This window comes from Ochotona princeps, chromosome 13 (assembly GCF_030435755.1).
Source record: "Ochotona princeps isolate mOchPri1 chromosome 13, mOchPri1.hap1, whole genome shotgun sequence".
Lineage (NCBI taxonomy): Eukaryota > Metazoa > Chordata > Mammalia > Lagomorpha > Ochotonidae > Ochotona > Ochotona princeps.
The window spans coordinates 29400599-29418661 of record NC_080844.1 but is presented as its reverse complement, the minus strand read 5'-3'; the positions used below and the strand labels follow the sequence as shown (position 1 = coordinate 29418661).

General features: G+C 36.1%; 1 protein-coding gene across 1 annotated transcript in view; it reads left to right on the top strand.

The window, feature by feature from the left end:
* The window catches only part of CTNNA3 (catenin alpha 3), a 1173927-nt gene that overhangs the window by 937262 nt on the left and 218602 nt on the right, over nucleotides 1–18063 (top strand). Inside the window, exon 13 of the mRNA XM_058671693.1 lies at nucleotides 744–895. Coding sequence (XP_058527676.1) covers nucleotides 744–895 — 152 coding nt within the window. The remainder of the gene's footprint in view (nucleotides 1–743; nucleotides 896–18063) is intronic.

Genomic DNA, 18063 nt, shown 5'->3' with positions numbered 1-18063 from the left:
CAGCGACACCACTTCCCAACTGGCTTCTTGTTAAATGAAGCTGAGGAACGGTAGAGGATAGCTAGAGGGCTTGTGTATGGCATTGATGTAGGAGACCCACACGGGTGGATTTCAGCCTGGCACAGCATTGCCTGTTCTGACCCTTTGGGAGTGAACCAGGAGGTGGAAGATCTTCTCTCTCTGCCTTTCAGATTCATTCATAGGTAACTTTAAAAAAAAATCAGATTGGTCTTACTAGTCATTCAGTGCTACTTATTTTAGAGTCTCTGAGATGTCCAGTTTCTTCTCTCTTTTTTTTTTAAGAAAAACTTCGCACCAAAGAAAGCTCACAGCAGTTTTATTATTTCTATAAGAAAGAGTGCCTTCAGCTAAATTTTCCTGTGTTAAAAACTTACATGCTTTCCTTCTTCAAATATTTTTATGTCTACCTTTCCAACTGTTTTCCACACCAATTCTTTTTTTATTTTAGAAGTACTTTGAGCTTTATCTGAGACAGGATCTATGATCAGAGGCTTTGTAAAAATAAAAAAAATATTGAAGGAGAAACATAACCTTTAAAACATTTATCCTTAAATACTTTATATTTGAGAGAATCCTGCCAAAATGTTTTATATATCTGCACTTGAAGTTATTAAAAGATTATTAACCAGATGTTAACTTAAAATCACAATAGTTTATTTCCTAGAATCTGTAAAAAATGAAAAATTTTAAAAGGACAATATTTTTTCTTATTATTTTAATAGTGATTCCCGAGTTTGTCACACAAGTGAATGTTGCCCTGGAAGCCTTAAGCAAGAACTCCTTGAATGAATTTGATGATAATCAATTTGTGGACATCTCTAAGAAGATCTATGATACAATTCATGACATCAGATGCTCAGTCATGATGATTCGGGTAAGTTTTGCTTCCATTGGGTTATTGCAACACTCTTCAGGAATCATTGGAATAATTGTGAGAAATATTTTATTCCCATTCATTAATGTCAATACTGAGATACATTGTACCTGTAGAAATTCATGTGTATCCCCAAAGTCAGATCTGTCATCATAAATCTATCAAGCAATAAGTTAAACAATAAGCACATTTAACTGCATTGTGTGCAGAGATGTCAGGAGTCATTGTGTACAGGTATCGCATCACGTGATTTAGGAACTAGACTGAAATCCTTAAAATAATTTGCTTTGTCTTCTTGAATAACAAGGATCCATCTTATTGAAGTAATAGAATCAATAAGAACAGCAAACTTTTGAGCCATTTTGGTTTAGGATTGTCTTTTGGGATAAATGCCCACATATATCACCTTCTCAAGAGTGTAAATGCATCATTGGTTGCAGAGCTATTGTACAGAGACCAGGATTATATGTATTTATATAGATAGTATTGATAACGTTTTTCAGAAAATATGTGTGTACACATAGACCTTATCTTTGTATGGATATGCTTCCTCTGCGGACTCTTGTCAGTATTCCATTCAGAAAAAAATGAAATTAAGAAAGTGAGGCCAGGCTAGAAAAGACATCAAGAAGGTATAATTATGAGTCTTTGCAGGCAACTGGGGTTTGACCATGGTGAACTCTTGGGGGTATCTGTAGAGCTTTCCTCAGAATCACCTCATCAGAGGTGAACAGTTTAACTACCTATTCATCCTTCGTTAAAAGATGACTTTAGAAGTACTAACTGGGACTCAGATTCAGTTAAGCTTTTGTGTCTGAAAATAAATAAATAAAAATAAAGGAAGCAATTCATCAGGCAGGATGACATGATAGATGCAGTTTGTAACTGAGGGTGGGGTTCAATTTTGAAAACCTCTGGACTTGCCTTGCCCACAAGGCAAATGGAAGTGCATTAGACTATGTTGAGCACTCCACAAAACTGAAGTCAGTTGTGGATTTTGTAAAGAACAATGTCACCAGGCTTTGGAGAGCATAGCTGAACAGTTGGATACTACGGAAGATATGCTAACAGAAAGGTAAGGTATCACAATGTAAACAGCATTTCAGGACTCAGGAAAATCTAAAAGCGATTTATTTACACAAAGCAGAGAGAAAACTTAGAGGATGTATAGATAGTCTCTGACTGACCAATGCTTTAATTTATAATTTTTGACCTTACGAAGCTATAAAATTTCAAAGTTTGGATTTTGATCTTTTCCCCAACTAATGATATGCCATGTGGTACTTACTCTCTTGTGATGCTTTTCAGGGATGGGCAAAACTAAAATTTAATCTAGTGTTTGATTATTCTGCATTTTGAATTAAAATTTCTAGGCATATAGGATATGTAGAAATTTATCAATTTTGTTCCCCATTTTCTTTCCTTTTAAAGGTCTTAATAGTATTAATTTTGTCTTAAGAGCCTTAGGATTATAAGTGAGTTTTTATGAAACAAGAATTTGTTATGTAAGTTCAAAATGCATGATCTTAGTGTGTATGTCATGGTTCACATAGGATAATCTTATGCCCTTGTTTGCTCTCAAAAGCATCCAGTTAAGACTAGAAATGATAATGCTCACCCTGGCTCTGAGTCCTAATCTACAGCCTGATGCTCCATGGTCTATCACCCTCACCCACTGGGCAATTTTCTACTGATCACAATTCCCTGTCAAGTTGCTCTGTCAACCCCAGGGAAAACTCCCGTGGCCTGAATGCTGTCTCATATTAGCTTGTTCTCATCCAGTTTTTCAGATCTTTGTGGATTGTGGAAACTCTATCCAGGTGCCATTTAACATGTATTTAGCAAAAGGCTCTTTTTTTTTTTCAAACACCTTCTCATCTCTCAGTGTTAAACAGTTTTCTTAACTTCATCTTAGTCACTCTGCCATTCTTTCTCACAAAAGTCTTGCCAGAGAAGCCCAGGACAAATACTCTGTCCTTCCTAAAAATGATATGACTCCTTTATGTCAGAGCCAGTTAGCAAAGAAGCCATTTCTTAAGAGAACTTAATAAAACATCCTACAGCAGAATAACCTTAGCTTTATATGCAAATTTAAATCAAACTGTAGTGGGAAGAATTCTGCAGTAGGGCTCTTTCTTTTATCTCTGTAAAAACAAATGAAGGTGAGGGACTCCAGAAATGCCAACTGGCACTGGTCAGCAAGAAATGAAGTCATGCTCTCAGCACATGGAATGGCCTTTTTCATGTGTACCATTTAAATGGACATTTTAGTAAGGAACAGAGTTAGCCAAGTAAGATGTAATATTCATCAAAAACTGCATTGGTTAAGCTACAAAACGGTGCTAGGCAATGAACTCAGTAACTCATGCTGTGACAGAGATGTTCAGTTAGAAGTCATGTAAAGTTCTCTTTCTCCAAAGGGTCAAAGTCGCTGGACTGGCAAGAGAGAGTCCATGGTCCGAAAGGGCTTTGATGCAGACTAGTTTTACACTCGGAGAACTCTACACAATTGCAATGCAGAGCTTTAGGCCCAACATAGCTAAATAGAAGGAGCTAAATTATTGTCTTTCAAAATGGCTTCATATGTTCAGCAAAACTATAAGCATATAACAGAAGGAAAGATGCTTAGTTATGGAATGTTGGGGATTTTTCTTGTCTGTTTTTATAATTTATTGCATTACTTACAGAAAAAACTTGTATTGATGATTTAATAAATCTATGTTGTGTTATTTCTAATAGGATATTGTTTGGGAAAACATATTTTATCTTTAAATGTATAAAAAATGCTAACCTCAGACTTTAGGAATTACACATTATATAGTTGAGAAGGAGTTGAAACCCAGACTATGTAAGATACTGAAACAACTCAATAGCAAAAAACAAAAACAAAACAAAATCCAATTTAGAAGTGAATTCATCAGGCTTGGCGTCATAGCCTAGCAGCTAGTTTCCTTGACTTGCTTGTGCTGGGATCCCGTATAGGCGCTGGTTCTGGTCCCAGTGACCCTGCTTTCCATCCAGCTCCCTTCTTGTGGCCTGGGAAACAGTCAAAGATGGCCCAAAGCTTTTGAACCCTGCACCTGTGTGAGAAACCTGGAAAAGGCTCCTGGTGACTGGCCTTGGATTGACTCAGTTCTAACTATTGCGGCCACTTACAGAGTGAATCATTGGATGGAAGATCTTCCTCTCTGTCCTCCTTTCTGTTTATCTGTCTTTCCAATAAAAATAAAAATAAACCTTTTTTTTTTTTAAAAAAGTGGATATATCTAAATAAACATTCTGCCAAGACAGACATAAACATGATCAACAGGTACATGACAAAATTATGAGCATCACTAATCCTCAGAGAGATGCAAATCAGAATCACAGTGAGATAACAGCTCACTTCCATAAGATTGGCTGTTATCAAAAAAGCAAGTGTTCACAATGAAGGCAAAGATATGAGGAGAAGAAGCCTTTCACATTGTTAATGTAAGTTAAATTACCACAGCCATGGTGGGAAATAGTAGAGAGAGTCTTCATACAACTAAAAAACTATTGTATATTCCATCAGTCACACTCCTTGGTATAAATCAAAGGGAAATGAAATTTATTTGTTGAAAATATACCTGTAATCCAATACATGTTGGAAAAAATACAACAGCCAAGAAATGAAAATAATCCAAGTATTCATTTACTGATAGTTAAAGAAAATGTGGTACATAAATATAATGAAAAATTGCTCTCCCATTAAAATGATGAAATCATAACTCTTGCAATAACATGAATGGAACCAGAGATTATTTTACGTGAAAGAAGCTAAGTACACAAAGACAAGTATCACATGATCTCTAATATGTTGAATTTCTAAAAAACAGGTGAAATATTAGAAATTATGTTGTAATAATGGAGATGAAAGTTAGGAAGGAAGGAATAGAGAAAGGGTGATTCATTGGTAATGGATTATAACAAGAGATGAATGTGAAATCCTGGGGTTCCATTGCACAGTAGAATGACTGGAGAAATGTCAGTGTACTGTGTGTTTCTCCATAATTATAAAAGACGTAAAAGGTAAGATTTTGGGTGCTTTTAATAAAAAGTAATTTTATTTTTTTAATAAATAGCAATTTTAGTATTTAAAAGATAACTGGTTTTCTGATTTCTTTTCAATTATTATTTTATTTTGATAATTTTTACATAGTTGATTAAGGCAAAAAGGGTCAAGGGCTAAGGGAAAGTGGGTAAGACCATCGTTTCCACATTCTCTCTCTCTCTCTCTCTCTCTCACTCACTCTTTTTTTTCCTGTATCTGGGCTAAGGGGGAAGATAAAGGGAGAAGCCCCACCTAGCCTCCCAAGCACCTCAGGGTCCCCAACATGGGACATGCTCTGAGGGCACTGCTCAAGTGGTTTTGATAGTTCAACAGGTCTGAATTGCTGCCAATCTCGCCATTCCAAGCATGATGAAATGTCTCCAGAATCCATTGGTGACTTAGTCCACCTCAGAATCTCTGTCTGGCAGTGAAAATCTGGGCAAATAAAAAGTAACTTTAAACACGTGCTTCCAAAAAGAAATGCAATTTCCCTGATTGAATATTGCATAATACATACATATAGTGAAATAGCAGTTAAGTACATTTGTACAATTTCTGGATATCTGATCCCATAGTAGTGTGGGGTCAGCATTCATAAGCATCCAAAATGGAATAGCAGCTTGAGTCCAAGTACCTCCATTTCTGATTCAGTTCTGATTCAGTTCCTGCTAATATGCCTGGGAAAACAGTGGAATATGCCCCAAATACTTGGGACCCAGCCATTCATTTGGGAGACCTGGGTGGAGTTTCTGATCTTTGATTCCTGCCTGCTCAGCCTCAGCTGTTGGAACCATCCATGAAATGAACCTGCAAAGAAGAGCTTTCCTTCTCCTCGTCATCCAAAGCAACAAAAGTGTTGTTTTTAATAAAAGAATTTCAACTGCCTCACTACATTTTAAAAATGATGATTGTGGAGCTGAAATCTTTCAGGAAATATACTCCATAAGAATACAACTTATGAAATGATGACTTTTTAAAGCTAACTTTGAAGCAGCTAAGAGGAAAAGAGATTGAGAATTTTATATTTATGAACTTTGTAAAGTAAAAGATGGAGTTTCAAAGTGAGACATATTCGGTTGCGTTTGTGGTATAGTGGTGAGCATAGCTGCCTTCCAAAGTGAGACATATTCTGGAGTCTAATAGTAATAGGTCTGTAAGTGAATTGAGGTGCTTGAGGTCACGGTCACACTGTGGATAGAAGATGCCACAGGACAAGACTTCTGGTCTTTAGACACCTGTTTCAAAGCATTTTCTTTTACCCCAGGAAAAGGAAACAGCTCAGTGTTTTTGCACCACAGGAAGCTTGAGAGTTCACTGACTTCCCTTTGTTGCTGGGCCAGTTATAGACATATAGCCCCAAGAATAACTTGTTGGGCAATTTGTAGAAGACCACTTATCCTGCAGTTCCATGTTCCCTTAGATTGAGGCATGTCAGCCTGCTGGCTTTTCCTGTAATTTTCCAGACATGCCCACATTTCCGGCATCTTTCTACTTACTGCACTCTCCAGTCACAATGTCTTCATACAAGCAATGGCATGGGAGGCTCTTCATGTTCACCCCCTCATTACATTATGCAGCATCCTGAATAGCTCCTATACTAAGCCAGGTAGAAAACATTTCTCTACTCGGCCACTCTCTATTCTCTTATTCATGTTTGTTTGCATAGTGTTGGACATAACAGTTGACATGTTATAGACTATTATTACATGTATCTCGTTTTTCCCTCATAAAATAATGTGAACTCTTTGAAAGAAGAAATTCTTACACCTTTAAAGCAAAATCAGGTGTCAGAAGATTTTCTGTGAAGTATTAAGTGGTTGATTTGGTTTCCAAATTTAACGTTTGTTTGAAATGTCACGTCTGAATATCAAGGGATTAATGGAGAGAGCAAAAAGAATGTTATTTTGTTATACTGCAAAATCTCGTGCAACAGGAAACTAGCTTGATTGATATTTTCACAAATGATTCAAACTCACTTGGTCTTTAAGATAGTTTAGAGAGTATCGGACCTGGTATGATAGCCTATTCGCTAAATCCTGGCCTTATACCCAGCTGGGATCCCATATGGGTGCGTGGTTGCTCTACTTCCCGTCCAGTTCCCTGCTTGTGGCCTGGGAAAGCAGTAAAAGATGGCTCAGTGTCTTGAGATGCTGCCCCGGCCTGGGAGACCCAGAAGAAGCTCATGGCTCCTGGCTTCTTTAACTCAGCTCTGGCCATTGCAGTTACTTGCGAAGTGCAGACAAGTGATCTTTCTTTGTGTATCTCCTTCTGTCTGTATATATGCCTTATTAATAATAATAATAAAGACCACAGATTTCTACTAAGTATTTTGTATCATGGACACTAGTATAATTATGGGTGTTTAGTAATGTGTGATTGATGCTATTTGTCTTACTACATACACACTTCTATAAAACTGGATGTGTGTGGCTGCTTTAAAAGTCCTTGATTTCATATTGTGCAGATGTCATGTTTGCTTTTTAAAATGGATAATAATTTTAGAACAGCCCTGAGATTTCTGGGTTGTGCACGTTGTTTTAGTTGTGGGAGAAAGATCCTTCAGGAAGGGGTTCATGGAAGTTGCTGAAGTGCATACTATCCTCCATTATTAGTTTATTAGTAATAGAAGCACTGAAAAGTCATAAAACGACCTACAAATTTAATAGTTAAAGTATGATTTATACTGTTTTTTATTTTGCTGCTTGGATCAAAACTAAGACATTTAATTAAAGTCATAAAATATAGATTGATCATAACAATTGTTTTTAACCTTAAGATGGTTATAAAATACATTTTAACCAGCCCATGTTCATTCATTTACTAAAAAAAAAAATAATAAAAACACATAAAAGTCACTAACATTAGTGATGAGGCTACCTTTTTGGAGTAGAAATTTATTAAAACTTATATTGATGAACTATTTATGGATGGATAACCTCTTCCAGGGAATTCTGCTAATTTAATCCATGAGTACATCTGAAATTTGTATTCCTGTGCTATATCTTCAAGAATATCCTCTTTCTTTAGAATACCTGTGGGACCCTAAGAAAATACTTTAAACTTGAGATTTTAAAAAATACAGGTTTTTAAATTATTATTATTTTCCATGATACAGTTCTGTAGGAATAGGGATTTAATCCTCCCCTTCCTCCCTCAAAATTTATTTAGTGGACAGGCAGAATTACAGAGAGAAAAAGAAAGACAGAGGGAGCAAGAGAGAGTTTTCCATCTGCTGTTTGATTCCCCAAATGGCAACAACATCCAGGATGGTGACAGATCAAAACCAGGAAACCAGAACTTCCTCCAAGTCTTCCATGTGAGTGTGGGGGTCCAAGCCCCTGAGGCATCTTCTGCTGCTTTCCCAGTGCATTAACAGGGACCTGAATGGGAAGTGGAGTAGCCGGATTTTGAAGCAGTGCCATATAGGATGCCAGCTTCTCAGGGATGGCTCGATGAGTTACTCCCCAATTTTGGCCCCTCAGCTCCAAATTGTCTTTGTCAAATGAGCACAACCAAGCTATTTAAAACAATGGCTGATGAAAAATTAACAGTGATACTACACTGTATTTAGCAAGCTTTTAACACAATGTGTCTTAATATTGTATTATGGTGACAAATACTAGTTGCTCTAACACAGCTAACAATTTTAGTGACAGTTTGTCATTCTTATATTGATTGATGCTAAATCATTTTTATTAATGTATCTACCGTGTAATGTGGCCTCCACTGTCAGTGCAGAAAAAGGGAGAGGTTATAAGAGCTAACAGGAAGTTTAGCAACTAGGCTTTAGTGCAGCATACTGCCTTTGTAATCTGGCCAAAATTCAACCAAATGAACTCAAATGAACTACAAAAGAGTTGGTAAATGACCTCCTCCACTATTTTCAAGAGGGGAAAAAATGGCTTGATGGACATATAACTCTTCCTGGTCAAGCTTCTTTGTGTTACTTGTTATTGTTGTATGACAAACCTACCCAAACTTAATGGCATACAAGCAACAATTAATTTGTTATGCTGTCAGAATACACATGTTGAAAATTCCAAAAAGGGATGGAGCTGATTGTTGCTCTACATCTGGTGTTTTAGTTGATTACTAGAAGGCTAAGAAAGGTGATTTTTAGTGTCTCTTGTGGTTTGGCTTTCACACCCTAGGACAGTGTTTTGATGGGCTTCTTACAAGGTGTTTCAGGGATTCAAGAATAAGTGTAGCAAAATTTATGTTGCATTGCCTTTTTTAATGCAACTTTGAAAATTGTATGGTGTCAGTTCAGTCATCATTGATTGGTAATGAAGAAGTCAGAAACCTCCCAGATATAAAGGTAGGAGATGTGAACTCCACCAAACTTTGGGTTAAGAGACAACATTGTACCCATCTTTTGAAAATGTGCTATATGCTATATTTACTACCACATATCTATCATAAACACCACCATTAACAATGAATCTTTTTTGTTCTGATTTGCTCTATTACCATAATTTAATTTTTTTTATTTATTTCTTTTTTTAAGATTTTATAATTTAAATAGCGCTCTGTTCATTCGGTAAAAAAATAAGTCAATGGAAAAACTCTCTTCAAATTGTTTATTTTAAAGGCAGAACAATAGAGGGGAAGAGAAAGGGGAAGGGTGAGATGGTGGTGAAGGTGGGGGATTTTCAGTCTGTTGACTTACTCCCCAAATGGTCACAACATTCAGATCTGGAATATGTGAAAGTCAGGAGCTAGGAACTCAATCATTCTCTGTCCTTGCTGAATGGCAGAAGCCTGAGTACCTGGACATTTCTCCCCTGCCTTCTCATGGACAGCAACATGGAGCTGGATCTCAAGTCAAGCAGCCATAGCCTGGCACTCCACTTTGGGATTTTGGCATCACAATCATGGCTTAATCTGTTGCACCATAATGCCATCTCCCTCCCGTGAAAGAGTCTTGTATAATATAAATTATGTGTTTAGTGACAAGTGTCACTGGAAATACTTTTAAAACAATTTTTTCAATATTTTATTTATTTGAAAGTCAGGAAAAGAGAGAAACATAGACAAATCTCCCATCTTGTATTTCACTCCCAAAATGGGTACAATAGCTTGTGTTGAGCCAGGTTGAAACCAGATACCAGGATCTCAGTCCAGTCTAGTGCTTGGGTGACTGGTATCTAACTGCTGGAGCCATATTCCCATGTTGGACATTATTAGGGAGCTAGAATCAGGAGTAGAGCTAGCTCTCAAACCTAAACACTCTCATATGGGATGTGGAGTGTTGTCAGCTCAATCACTTGAGACAAGTTTGAAATCTTCTGTCTTTCATACCCTGAGCTAAGTTTTAAGAATGAAAACATGAATGAGTCATGATCCTTGCACTCAGTAACTGACATTGTCTCTCATATAGTAAAGATGTTTAAGCGAATGTAAAGACTGTATTCTGTTAAGAAAAAACATACTATAAGTATGTAGAATCATTGTTGGAGGCAAAAGGGGTTCTTATTTCGCCATGGAGGAAATTATGCAAAGCTTAGCTAGATAGTAACATTTTGTTTGGATTTTGTTGACCAGATAGGAATTGTATAGATAGAGTTGTCATTTAGGACATTTGCAAAGATACATAGGTAGGAACATACTTAGAAAACATAGAAACTAGATCACTCTGAAGTGCAATGTTATAGGGGAGGAATGACATGCTCCTCTTATCCACCATAATCATTAACCTCAATTTGCCTAAAGTTATAAATCAAGATCCTTCCAGCAAGAGAAGGAAGAAATATAATTGGGAAGACAACAAACAGTCCTTTACAATCTACCTGCTATTAAAGAATGATAGAAATTTTAATCAAGTACCAGTCATATTGTTTATGCCTCACTAAGTATATTGATCAAGTGTTATATTCAGAGATCGTTCTTCCTTAGGAAATGGAACCTCTCCACAGGGGACCTGAGTGATGCTAGAAATAATATAAATAATATAAATGAGACTAACAGGTAATAGTGAAGTTTGTATTTGGAAGCATATTTTTTATATTTGCAATAAGCTGAAGTGTCAAAGTATGTCTAACTGCCTACCTGTCTCTGAGGAGATGTAGGAAATCATAGTCGCAGTCGAGCTATTCACTGCTAGAGCAGCCAAGGTGAAGGGATTGAAGGGCTGTCTTGTCAGCTTCAGGGACTCATTGTGTCTGTTGCAAAAGATAGCGTGTCCCTGATTACAGAGAGTTTTGGTGTTAAATTGACAGAAGAACCTGCTAATCAAAATGCAAGTGGGAGATGTAAATGAAAAAAGAAGTTATGAACTCACCTATTAATGCACAGAGAATAATTTTCTCCTTCAGATACCTTGTTTCTTTATTAAATCTGAAGCTTTGCACATTAGCTTCAAATGAACCACATCAATCAGGGAAGGTTGAAAGACTGTTATGCTGTGATGAGCACTGGCTTGGAAATCAAAAGACCTTAATCCTGGCCTCAACTACATTCTGCATTAGCTGTGCAGTTCTAGTTCCTCACTTTAGCACATTGATGCATACTGTTCTAATAAAAAAGAGGAGGGGTTTAATCACACTTGCCTTGCTTATCTGATTTTATATATTCAGGAGGTCCTACCTCCTCCTTCCTTTTGTCTTCTTCCTTTCTTCCCTCTCTGCTTCCCACTCCTCTTTTTATACATTCCTTGATAGTCTTTTTTCCATTTATTTATAAAATGTCTTGTTAGATGCCTCCTATTTACCTATAAATTTTCCAGCCACTTAGGTACATTAAAATGGACATGATAGATAAGACCTCTATCTTTATGAAGTTTCTATTTCTTGTACAGAGAAACAATGAACAATTAAAGAAAAACAGAGAATACACTTAGTATGAAATAAGTAGATGAATATAAAGGAGAGCAAATTGTCATATGAGATAGCTACATTTTAAGTGTAGTAGTCAGGGAAAACCTCTCTGAATCAAATTTGAAAAAGTAAGAATGAATTAAGAAATTTGAAAATGGGCAGATTCTCAGGCAGGACATTTCATTTTTAAAGATGGCTTGATCAGGGAATTTCTAGTTAGCTGAAAAGAACAGAAAGAAGGCATTATTTTTAACAGAGAATAGACAAGAAGACTGATATGATGAGGTAGACAGATGATAGGTTATTTTGATTTTATCTGACATGTTAAACAGTTTGGTTTTTTCCCTCAAAGCATTGAGAACTACTGAAATATGTTTAACGTGTGAACATTATGACCTCAATTGCATTTTCATAAGCCTCTCTTGATGCTGTTGAATTGTTCCCTTTCCAAAAGATGAAAAAAAAGTGTTAACCTTGTAAAACTAAAACAAAGGGAAGAGGAGAATGGCACCTGTCAGAATCCTATTAGTGTCTCAGTAGGAAGAAAACGGAGACGGTTCCTTACAGTTTCTGAAGGCCGGTACTGATTGGTTTTGAAGTACATCCTGAATGGGGGAGATCTGTTGAGTGTTGATTTGAATGAGTGGACACAAGGAACTGAAGATTTTGAAATGGATTTTGATAGATGTGTTAGTCTTTAGAGTTGATCAGCTTAATTGTTCTAGTATTTTCTGGAAGGAGCAAGTAAATATTCCCTGGGCAAAGCTTGCTTGCTTTCTTCTTCCCTGTTAAGCCCATTCTCAGTATTGTGTAACAGATGAACAGGGAATTATGTTGTATAGTTCTCTGTAGTCCATGGAAAATAGGTTGCTGTGGATGGAGAGTGGGCAAGAGTGGATGTGGAGATCCCAGGTAGCACACGGGTAGTCCTCTTGATGCTGGGTGATGCACAGTTCAATAGAATATATACATGTGGCTTCTGAGCACTGAGATTTGACTGGTATGAAATGAGATGCACTATGTAAAATATATGTTTTGAAGGCTTTGTAAGAAAAATAATAGAAAATACCTAATTTGTGTATTCTGGTAACTTTGAAAATGTCAAATTGAAGCTGATGACATGTTTTAACTAAATGTCATCAAAGTATTTTCAACTTGATGGATGTAAAAATTTGAATGTGGCTACCAGAACATTTTAATAATGTATGTTGCTTAATTATATTTACATCAGAGAGTATTAGAGCATTGACAGAAGATGTCGACAAATTTGAAACTCATTCTGTAGTGAAACTGACTAGATTTTTCAAAGAATGAATGAGATTGAAGGAAATTGGGAAATAATAAAGCTTTTTATTTATTTTTTGGTGCGATTGTAATGATGTGACTGTGACTTAATGAGCTAGAGGAAGCTGGGAAGAATCAGTTTTGAGTAGAATTTTGATTCCATTTTAGTGATTTCATTAGATACTTAATGATTTTAGGTAAATTCATATGTGATTTTAGAATGTAGATTTTGCCTGTGATGGGAAAGTAATTTGGTTCTCCTTGGAATGTGGTAACATACAGAAAAGCTATCTTGGAGAGGCAATATTGTAAGAGCAAACAATTTTATAATTTAGGTTGAAAAGGAGGGGCTGATAAAGGAGAATAAAAGGCAACTGGAAAAGCAGAAAGCTACAAGAGTGCTACCTGAAATCCAAAGCAAGAATTTTTGGTTTTGTGGCATATTGGCTGAAGGATGAATAGAGTAAGGGCAGATGTGTTCATTGTATTCAGCAGCATGGATGTTCAAATACCTAACATATCTTTATAGCCACCGCAGTGGTTCTAGGATTTCCTGATTTAATGACCAAGGCTGACAAAAAGACCTAAATATCTTAAGTTTAAGATGAAAAAACTACCAGTCTGTAGGGACCAGTACATTTCTGAAGGTTTTGGATAAAACTAGAGATTTGGGATAGGGACATACAGGATTGTGTGTGTGTGTGTGTGTGTGTGTGTGTGTGTGTATGCGCGCATGCGTGTACGTGTGTGTGTTATATTCAGGAGGAGAGATGTAATAACTCTTTGCTTTCCCTTTGGACTGCCCTTTGGGACACTATTCTCCTAACACTATCATGGAGGAAAAAGAATAAAAGGTAACCTGGTAATGACTTACTCCATAAGCTGTAAAGTGAACTCATAGTACTTTATGTAAGCGTAGAGTCATGCATGTTGAATGTTACATATAAGATTTTGATTAAGAATGTATGTGTTAATGATTCCTACTACATTTTTCTTCTTTTTCTTACTGTTTTTGCCATCAAACTGTACTATCTTTGTGTCGAAGTCTTTCTTATGACTCTATGAATACGTGAACATTCATTAGTCTTTGACTATGCACTCTCTGGAAAGAATTCTTCAAATGCAATTCTTTCTGGTTTCTCTTGAGTGATTTGCTTTTATCCAGTATGCTCTGTGGATGCTCCCCATTCTATCTTGTTAACACCAGTGACTGAGTTCTAAGTCTTCCTCGTTTCATGTGCTTAGTGCCTTAATTAGTTTTCCTATTCTAGGTGCAATGAGAACAACAATCTCAAATCAATTTTAGAAGCTAATATCATTTCCTGCTTGCTTGGGTGTGCTAAAACCAGATTTATCTACTAGCTACACCAAGGCATTTCTTATGTGGTATTTATGAACATTTCTTCATCTGATCTTTCTCTCTTGCTAATAGCTTTGTATGGACTGCAAAGCCACTTTGTAAACAGCAAACACTATACAAATAAAAATGTTCATCAATGAAAGTATTTTAAAAATAGCATGTTGTTGGTCCGATTAAGTCATGTTTTATAGTATATTATGAATATATAAGCCTGATTCTTGCTACCCCTCTGTCTCACACTTGTTCTTCTAGGTCTAACTACATCTTACTAATTTTTAATGTCTACTTACAGAACAGTTTTACATAATTAAAGCATACATGTACATATAAATCTACCTATGTGTATTTTATGCATTTGTGCTTGCTGTTTAGACTGTTCTATAAGATTTTATTTGATTTTTATAATTTTATAAAAAGTCATGTATTGTGTGTTCAGGTAGCGTGGACATTTACCAGTTGTTGGTGACATCATCAGATTCTTACAGAATTTTCCTGTAGGTGGACAGAGGATGAAAAAAAGGGTAAAGGCAGCTAGAGGCAACATACCAGGAAAATGGAAATGAAATGTCAATTTATTACGGGAATGCTGCTTTAAAATCAGGGTCATAAAATTTTAGAAGAATAAAGCTGAATTGAGTAAAAAATCATTTACTTTCACACTCTCCAAATGGTTTGTGTCCCACAGGGGTGGAGTCAGTTACTTAATTCTGTATAGCTAATTAGTGTCAAAGGCAGTATGTGAATTCAGGGTCTCTTATTCCAAATCCAGTGTATTTTTGATGTTTCCATAATCATAGGTTCACATTAACAAAAAGACAAGCAAATCCCATTGTATTAATTAAAATCAATTAATAAAATATTTAGTATCTATACAGTACTAATTAAATACAATTTTTAAATGTCACTTAAGAATAGGAATAACATCAAATAAAGATTAAAGAAAAGAGACCAGTGACAAATAGGTAGGAGGAAAGGTCAGATTAGCTTCTGTGGAAGAGAAGATAAATGATTAAGTGGAAGGATGTAAACGTATTGAATTTGTTTTAGAAGTGAAACAAAAAGAAAATGCCCTTCAGTTTAAAATAAAATCCCCAATGGAAAGTTAGAAGATCAAGTAGAGGAAAAAGTTAAACCCTGGGGCTGATGATAATAAAATCTAGCCTGAGGGATGGAAGTTTTGTTGAAAAAACCACTACCAGATGGGAACACTACACATATTCTCTCATTCTCCCTTAAAGCAGCCCTTGAGGAAGGGATTTAGACAATCATCTTATTGATAGAAAAGGAAATAAATAACTTAAAAAGATTATCCTGATGTCACTATGATAGAAGTGGTCCTCAGGAGGTCTGTGGCTCCAGGACTACTGGTTTCAAAGCCTATTTTCCCGGCCTTCATTAAGGCAGCATGAAGGTGAAAAGAATTTGTTGGACTTAGAGTTCAGGCAGATTAATTTCAGTATTTCTGACATAACTGAAGAATTACAAATCATAATGAGATTCAGTTATACAGAAGATAAGGTTTATTCAACATTGCACATTATTTTACAAGAATTTTCCAAGCATAATCTTTCTGTCATTTAGTTGTTCTACTTTTCACTGTTTCGAGTCCATTTGCCTGGAGCCTAAAGAAATCCAAAAAGGTAAAAGACAGAATTATTACTAAGGGAACAAAATCAAGACTGAGAAGCTTTCTCATTAAAGTTTCTACTTGCGGCTGAATTCTTTCATTTATATGCTCTAATTTTTTAGGTTGGTTTCAAAACAAAGACTTAAAGTCAGTGTGAATAGAAATAGATTGTAATACCTAACAGGTTTAATTTCCTACAACTTTGCTAACATTTTACACAAATATAAATGTGATTTTTGAGCAGGTAGGTCTTATCAGATTTACCCTAGTAGCTTAAATTAACCTTGCTCATTTTTAAACATTTTATTTATATTTTCCCAATAATTATTTTTTTAGAAGTATTTATTTTTATCCATTTTCAGGACAGAGAGAATTACATACACATAGACACACACAGAGGGAAACAGATGCAATCAACTGGCTTAATCCTAAAATGCATTCAATACCTGGCAATGAACCAGGTAAAAGGTCTCCATATGTTGCTAAGACCCAACCAAGTACTTGTTTCATCGCTGGAGTACCCATTGGGTATGCATTATCAGGAAGCTGAAATTGGGAGTGATGTTAGCATTTGAATCCAGCTCTCCAATGCAGAACATGGATGTCCTAACCAGGGTCTTATACATAAAAACAAATTCCTTACATATCTTTACTTGAAAAAAAAAACAGTAGTTTTAAAGCTAAAATATTGGATTAAAAGATACAATTTTTTCGGAGTTCAAGAGATTCGTGAAGTACAAGAGCCCAATTTTGAAAAATAGATGTGGCTTATCAATAATAGATTGAAGGGAGGCTAGAAAAGCTGGATCCCTCTATCATCCAGTGAGTATATTTAGTAATGTGATTTGTCTCGGGAGGTCAGAGTCACAAAGACAATCTGCCAGTGCTAGCAGTGAAGAGAGATGGTGAGAGCATTTAGAGTACTTTTCACCAGCTGAGTGACAATTGGTTAACTATGTTGATAACCTTCATTCTTTCTCTTTCAAAAAGAACTGTGGTACTTCTAGATCTTGCTCTTCCTATTGGGACTACTGTTAAGTCCAAGTCCATTATTAGTGAGTCAGGACACTATATGATCTCCTCTCATTAAAATAAAAACAAAAAAAGAAAAACACACAGAGAGACATACAGATGGAGAGAGAGAGAGAGAGAGGGAGAGAGAGGGAGAGAGACATCTTGAATGTTTTCCAAGAATTACTGGGAATCCAAAGGTTCAGATCGTAGTGCATACAATCGAACCACCTTGATACCTGCCCTCAGCCATTAAGAGCAGTGGTGAACTCTGCCACCACTAGGTAACTTTTGAGTCCACATGTGAAAGTACTGTAAATTATGGACTTCTTCCATGTGGACAGCTCCTCATAGCTATCATTATACTTTACTTACAATAGTTACCCATTTGAAATGAATAAGCTTCCAGGGAACAGAATTTTGAAATAGTGGATTGTGACTATAGTGAAATGCTGCTGAGATGTAGCATCTCATCTTGAAGTGTAAGTTCAAGCCCTGGCTGCTCTGGTTCCAAGACAATTTCCTGCTAACGTGCCTGAGAAAGCAGTGGAGGGTGGCCCAAGTGCTTAGGCTTCCACTGCTCAGCTGGGAGACAAGGATGGAGTTCCTGGCTCCTAACTTAAGCTTATACCAGCCTTGGTCATTGCAGCCTTTTGAGGAATGAACCAGTCAGTGAATTCCTTTTGTGTTTCCCTCTCTGTCACTCTATCTTTCATATAAATAAATAAATCCTTAAAAGCAAAAATAAATGAAGCTCTGAGGAAAACCAGTATTATCACTTCAAGTATTTTTTTCACTGTGTTGTCACAACATGTTACACAGTAGATACAACTAAGTACTTTGGTGAATACATGTTTTATTCTTATTTTAAAAATTAGAAAGGGCTATTGTAAAGATGATTAAAAGTAATTATTTTCATTAAGAAATTGTTATAATTTATTATCTTATGCCTAGAAAAAATAAAATTGTATCCTCAAATTAAGATTAGATTTTATATAT